We start from the raw sequence: 6,890 nt of genomic DNA on the forward strand, positions 1-6,890 counted from the left end.
TCGGCGGCGGCGGCGGCGGCGGCGGCGGCTGCGGGAACTTCGGCGGCGGCGACCCTAATGGCTGCGCGCGGGGCGCGGTGAGGCGCGGGCGGAGAGCGACGGGCGCGGCGCCGCGGAGCAGCGAGGGCGAGCGAGCGAGCGCGCGCGCGGCCAGACCCCGGCCAGGCCCGGCCCGACCCGCCGAGCCCGCGATGCGCCCCGGGGCCGCCCCCCGGCGCAGCTGACGCCGCGGCCCGCGGAGACCCCAAGCGACCGGCCCCGCGCGAGCGGCCGCCGCCGGCCCGGGCCACGATGGCGGGGAAGGCGGCCTCCCCGGGCACCGCGGTGCTGCTGGTCACGGCCAACGTGGGCTCCCTCTTCGACGACGTAAGTGCCCGGCGGCCGGACCCCGACCCCGCGCCGACCCCCAGCCCTGGGACCCCCGGGCCCCCGCGATCCGGACCTGGGCCCCCGCGATCCGGACCTGGGCCCCAGCTCTGATCCGCGAGCCCCCCGCAACCTGGCCCCCAGGTCCCGGTCCCCATCCCGGAGCCCCCGAGTCCCAGGTTCTCGAATGAAACCCTGAGTCCCAGACCCCAGGACCTGGACGCTGAATCTGGGCCCTTCAGATCCTGGTACCCCCAAATCCTGAGACCCTGAACCCCCAGTGCCCTGAGCCCTGAGCCCTGCCCCGAACCTTGGAATCCAGGTCCTCATCCCTGGCCTCCAGACTGCACAGGCTGCACCCTGACCTCAGAGCCCCGCCGGAAAGCAGGGCCCAAAACTTGGATTCTAGTCCCGGTCCAAGGTCCCCAAATCCTGATCTGAGGACCCTTGTGCACTGGCCCCAAACCACAACCCTGGCCCCAACTCTTGTCCCGGACTGTTGAGCCCAGAACCCTGACCCCTGAGTTCTGGCCTCCAGACCCCGCCCCTGGCCGGTGGGCTAGTCCCCTGCGCTGGGCTGCGTTGGCCGGCTGTGTGTGGCTCCGCGCTTGGCGCCCCGGTTTTACCCCGTAACTTAGTATCTGTCTAGTTCTCCAACCAGGGCGGCTGTGGCAAGCCCTAGAGAACGCTCTGTTTCTTGTTTATGGAAGAGGAAGATGCCGGCGAGCTTTTCAAGGCCAAAGAAGGGATGTGACTGTCCAGGGCCTTTACCTCTGGGGCCTCCCGCCCAGGCTCCCAGGGCAGCCGCTGGTGCGCCATGGGGAGCTGTGGGAGCCGGGGACTGGGGCTTCTGGAGCTCTCGAGGCAGGCCCGGGCTGACCTAGTTCGCTGCCGGAGCCGTGGTGCCACCCGCTGTTGGTGCTCGCGCTGCCAACCCAAATACAGCAGGCTGCGGCTCCAAGTGGCGTGCTTGTTTAGGAAGAAAGGGCGATGGCACAGATGGAGCCTGTGGCGGCCGCGCTAGGTGAGCAGTGGGCGTGGGCCGGTCCAGTGATACAGGCATGACTTGGATTCCGGGAGAAGGCCTGGCGTCCTGCCGAGCCTTCCTTCGCCGGCAGCAGGCACGGGTGAAGTGTTTCAGTAAGCTCTAAGGTCAGGGGCGGGCTCGGCTTGCTTTCCTTGACACCGAGCCGGTGCTGTTTTCGTGTTTCTCTTATTTTAACTTCCAGGCGTCCGCGATCTGCTTTCCCGCGGCCGGCGAGCTGTTCTCCCTGTGCCCCTCGGACAGCGTCACGCAGTTCCTCGTTTGATCGTCTTCTGCAGAAGGGTCCCGTCCGGGCGTGTGTCTGTATATTTAGCCGTCTATTCTCGGCTTTCCAGTAACACGCCGCTGTGACATGGTTTTGCTCAGATGATTCAGATCCGTTAGCTGAGGCTTCAAAGCCTCAGAAATGTCAGGAAAATTAAGCATGGTGGGGCATTGGAGTCTCAAAGGGAAAACAATTTTGCTGTGCGAACATTCTTTCCAGTAATCTTTGATTCCGAGTTCTGGCGTGTTCGTTGCGTCTCAGCTGCACTCGCACACTTCTCTCTGCTGGCGTTAACACGGGTCACTTAATTTACTTTTGTTTGTCAACACGTTCTCTCTGAATTTCCATTTTTCTTGAAGGCTGTATGGAGTTTCGCATCGCGTTTGCATCTGGGAGGGGCATTCGTTTTGGTAAACAGCACACGAGGTGATTCTGCAGGATCGGCTCCATGTGCGGGCCCGCAGACGAGGACCTGCCTGGAACCCGTAGGTTTCTCGCCTGTGGAGCTCAGCCTTGGGGGTGGCAGGCGTCCTCCCTCCGTGGCACGGGAGCAGCAGGTGGGCGCTCGCCAGGCTCCCCCACGCTCTGGGGCGCCCACTGTGGCTGGGAGCCTTGTGCTGCTGCATTTTGCAGGGGGCCTGGCGGGGGAGAGCAGTCTCGAGTGCAGGAGTGTGGATTCCTTGGTGTAGAGCAGGTTTCAGCAGATCTGCCCGGTGACTCCGCGCACGACATGCCTCCAGCAGGAGGTGGCTGGGCCCGGGAAGAGACGCTTTCTTGCCGGCTTCGTCGTCGTGGGGAGGGGCGTCTGAGGGAGACACAGGCACGGTGCGCCATGAAGGCCACACACGTCTGTGCTTCTGAACTCGGGCAGCCTTGCCCCGTCAGCAGGTGACCCTCTGCAGGCCCATTTCTCATCATGGCCCCTGGCTCATGTCCCCCTGCCCGAGCGTGGCTGGCGTGTGGTCCTTCCCTCCGGTTGCCCTGCCCTTGCGATGTTACCCGGGAGGGGCTGAGAACAGCACCCCACAGTGGTTCTCACCCTTGGAGGATGGATGGTGGTGGGGAACCCCTGAAGAGCTCCTGGTTACGGGGTTATGACTGCCAGTGTTCATACCACGTCGTTAGGTAGATCCTGAGAGAAGCAGAAACTGAGCTCATCGCTTTAGTGGTCAGAAGGGTGATGTCATCACACGTCATGCACGCTCTGGAAAGTTCTGCCGGTTACTCAGGACACTGAGGCTGGGAAGAGGAGACTGTTGTGTTGCTGTGAGCATGGCTGGGACCTGGTGGACTCCAGGCCGGGCCTCCTGGGCTTGACTCTGAGGCCCTCGGTCCTCGCTGGTGGCCCTTCCTGACCGTACACGAGCACCTCCCTGCTGGGGGTGCCGAGGGGCGGCTTCTCCAGGTTTGCAGCAACTGCCAGGTCGCGTCTCTAGAGCCCCGTGGCTCTTCTGCCGCTGCGGGTTAGACCCCCGTTGTCACCACCCCGTCTCCTGGAAAGGGACAGCCAGGGCTGCCTACCTCATTGTTAGGCTTGAGATGGCTGGGTTTTTGACAAGGGAGGTTTCTGGCTCTTTGTTCTTACTGTTATTGCTAGAAATAAACCCAGAGGTGAATTCTTGGGGCTGAGGTTTGAGAGCTGGGCACACCCCCCCACCCCCATCCCCACCCCGGTCTGAGGTGTCAAAGCTGTTTCCTGGGAAAGGCACTTAGGGGAGTGGCAGGGTTCCGAGCGCTCGGCGTGCCCTTGGGGGTCTGCCTGCGGGGCCTTTGTCCGCGCGTAGTCCGAGTTGTGTCAGTTCTGAGCTGGTTCCCCTTTCCGCTGGTCTCCCCAGGGCCTGCTGAACAGTTAGTTGTGCCACGAGTTCTGGGGAACCGGTGAGCTGGCCGCACCCTCTGGGGCCTTACCCTCAGGAGGTGTCTAGGGGACCCTCTCCCGGGCCCCGTGGCCCCCTCTGTCCTGTACCATCAGTTTGGCTCACTCTGCCCCTTGCCCCCGTCTCACCCTGAAAGCTCCCCGAACTCCACGTCCCCCAGCTCGTGCCGCGTGTGGGGCCGCCGCTACTGCCTGCCTTTCGCCGTCTCCCCCTGCTCCTGCCGCAGCACATGGTCACGCGAGCTGGTGGAGTCCACGGGGCCTTGAGCTGGAGGGCTGCTCTTCTGTTCCCGGGTCTGTTCCCAGCCGTCTCCCTGGCTCTGGGTGGCCTCTGACAGCACGGTCTCTGCTCGTGCAGGCGCTTCGGCGACGGCTTCACCGAGACACCATTCTGGGGTCCTACACGTCACCCCGCAAAGCTGGTGGCTCTGAATTAGTGGTTTTCGGCATGTCGCACACCGTGCCGCTGTCACCGTCCATTCTAGAGCCTGTTTTGTGCTTGAACCAGGAAGGTCCCTTGGCAGCCCCCCTGCCTTGAAGTCAGCAGGCTCCTCTGGCCTCCGGGGATTTCCTTATTCAGGGCGTCTCACGTCACTGTCCCGTAGGTGGCCCTTTGTGTCTGGCTCCGCTTGCTGGGCATGAAGTTTTCCGAGTGGACGATGGAGCGGGTGTCGGCGCTGCTTTCCGTCGTCTGCCTGAGCCCTGCCCCCGCAGGACTCCCCGCCGTTGGTCAACCCGCTGTCTGCTGCTGGACATGGGGCCGTCCCCACGTCTGTCCCCACGGCCTGCCCGTTGCACAGAGCGCTGCCCTGAGCTTGGTGCGCGCGTTTTCGTTTCTCCCAGGCGCGTGCCCAGGAGCGGAGCTGCTTGGTGTTTGGTGACTCCATGTTTAACCTTTGGAGGAACTGCCCACGCGGCCCAGCGTCCGTACCGCTTCACCTTCCCTTAGCCGCGTTCCAAGGCTCGTTGCTTCCGGTCCTCCTGGCCTTGACATCCTTCTCCAGAGGCTCTTTCCTGGGCTGCGTGGACGCCCCTGCTTTGGGCTCTCGCCCTCACCCCACCCGGCCCTGGCTGCCTTTCTGCAGCCACACTCACTTCGGTGGCGCTTGTCTGGACTCAGGCCTTGAAGGACCGTGTCCATGCGGGTCGCAGGAGGCAGGAGGGGGACCCAGGCCCGGGGCTCAGCCTGTAGCGTGGTGGGGTCAGCTCCTGGGAAAGCCCGTGCTCGCTGCCGGCGCGGGACACGGTGGAGAGTTCTCATCAATGAGCTTGCGGCTGTCAGGTTTCCGAAGTCCTGGTGTCCGCGCCGTCTCACAGCCCCGAAGCAGGCTGTGGTGTGTGAGGCGCAGGGGTGGGGGCTGGGCTGGGCCTCCCAGCCAGCCTCCTGGGCTCCCCCAGACCCCGTGTCCCATGGGGACAGCCCAAGAAGGCAGGGGCTTAGCAATTTTTTCTTTTCTTTTTTTTTTTTTTTGCATTGTTGCCTGTGACCTGAGACATCAGTGTACTTTCCCTGTAGAAATTTGGTCTGTTTGCCAGAGCGCGGGCCTCTGTAGTCGCGGATCCGCCCATTCCCACAAATGGGCGGGGGTCCAGAACCCGGCGTGGCTTTGGTGCTGCTGCTGCTCAGGAATCGGCCTCGGCACCCGGACACCTCTGCTCACCCTGGACAAATGGCATGTCGTGCCGGCCTTGGACGGTCTTGGACACGCCAACGACCTGTGTGCAGGCCACACCCGCATCCCGTACCTCTTGGCCACATGGGGTCCCCGGCTGGGTCCCGCAGCCTCTGAGCTCGCGGTGACGCGGTGTCCTCTGCACTCAGTGGCCTCCTCGGCGTTTCCGGCGTCAGGCTGCTGAGGGCTGCTGTCCACCGCATGGGGTAGCACGTCTGTGTCCAGTGTTCTGTGTGCTTCGAGTCCAGAGCAGGGAGCGCGGCCGGAGGGCTCGCTGGTGTTCACGCTGATAGACACCTGTGTGCACTGCCTCCCGGCCTGGATGGCTCCGAGAAGTTGGCCTCTGGTGGGCGTCCCTGGGAGAGGCCCTGCACTTGGTCCAGAGCCCGCATCACACACAGTGTCCCCAGTGTGCCCTTCTGGGAGCGAGAGAGCAGGAGAGGGGGTCCAGCGCCGCCCTGGGTCCGTCACTGGTGGTGCGCGGGTTTTAGGGAGAGACCTGTGCGGAGCTGTGACCCCGTGATGTGCTGGGTCCAGTCTGGAAGTTAGAGAAATTGGACCAGGCCTGCCTCCGCGCGCATTGCCCTTCTGGAGCCTCCTGTGTGACCCGAAAGGGTGGTGAGCAGGTGGAGTGCAGGCATCTCGCTAAGGGACGGCGGGCGCGTGTGTCTGCTCCTGCGGGCAGCGGAGTGCGGAGTGGGCAGGAGGGTCCCCTGTCGGGAGGAGGGCTGTGTCTAGCTTGCAGTCCGGTCGGTGGGGTGGGCACAGGGTCAGGCGGCTGGTCAGAAGGGCATTGGAGGGTCTGGGTGGTGTCTTGGTCACCTGTCTGTCGTCACTTCTGGGGACGCAGCCCTGTGTTCCCCATGTGTCCCCAGGCCCTCCCAACATGAGTGAGCTTATGGAGCGGGGTCGTGGCGGCCGGGGAAGAGAGGCGGCAGACAGAACGTCCCCACGGTGAACACAGACCCACCGCGACTTCTGTATTCCGTTGCCGCTTCGTCAATTAGGGCATCGGAGACTGTCCCGCCTCGATGCTGGGGGTACCAGCCAGCCTGTAGGCTTGGGCCCAGTTTCTGCCTGGCCAGGCCCGGGACGGCTGCCCCGTGGCACGCTTCCTTCTCGGGGGCGGTCTCTGCTCTGCAGCCCCGCGTTCTCCCTGTGGAGCCGCGGGCCCCTTCCCGGAGCCTCCGTTTCAGGGGAGCAGATGGTGTTTCTGAGTGTCGGAGCCTAAGAACTGTCCAGGTACTGGGCTCTTCAGAAGCAGGGGCAGGTGCTGAGCCGGTCCACTCCAGGCGTGGGCTTGGGCACGCAGGAGAGCTCAGACGGCCGTGCGCACACTGACCGAGACACCGAGGAGGAGGCCGCCGGGGTTTCGGACCGTTAACGAGGAGAGGAAAACGCAGCAGCTTGTCCGGTTACACTGAAAGTGGACCAGGGTGACGGCCGCTGGCTTTTCAGGGCATGAAAGTGTTAGTCCAGAGATGGGACCGTATGATGACCCCCGTCCACCCAGGGCAGGAGGGTTTGGGGCAGCCTGTGCGCGGGCCTGTGTGTGGGTAGAGCTCCTGGGCCTGTGTGTGGGTAGAGCTCCTGGGCCTGTGTGTGGGGAGAGCTCCTGGGCCCGTGTGCGGGGAGAGCTCCTGGGCCCGTGTGCGGGGAGAGCTC

At 64.2% G+C, this 6,890-nt stretch overlaps 1 protein-coding gene across 4 annotated transcripts in view; it reads left to right on the plus strand.

Annotated features, from left to right (window-relative positions):
- The first annotated feature begins 220 nt into the window (after positions 1–220).
- Positions 221–6,890, plus strand: part of INPP5A (inositol polyphosphate-5-phosphatase A) — a 157,698-nt gene continuing 151,028 nt past the window's right edge. For 2 of the 4 annotated variants that reach the window (XM_059398881.1, XM_059398880.1), the window contains exon 1: positions 4,202–4,370. In XM_059398881.1, coding sequence (XP_059254864.1) covers positions 4,212–4,370 — 159 coding nt within the window. In that variant the 5' untranslated portion in view covers positions 4,202–4,211. Of the gene's footprint in view, positions 367–4,201; positions 4,371–6,890 lie in introns of those variants that run through there. The other 2 variants (XM_059398882.1, XM_059398883.1) reach the window with 2 other exon arrangements.

This window comes from Mustela nigripes, chromosome 4 (genome assembly GCF_022355385.1).
Source record: "Mustela nigripes isolate SB6536 chromosome 4, MUSNIG.SB6536, whole genome shotgun sequence".
Taxonomy (NCBI): Eukaryota; Metazoa; Chordata; class Mammalia; order Carnivora; family Mustelidae; genus Mustela; species Mustela nigripes.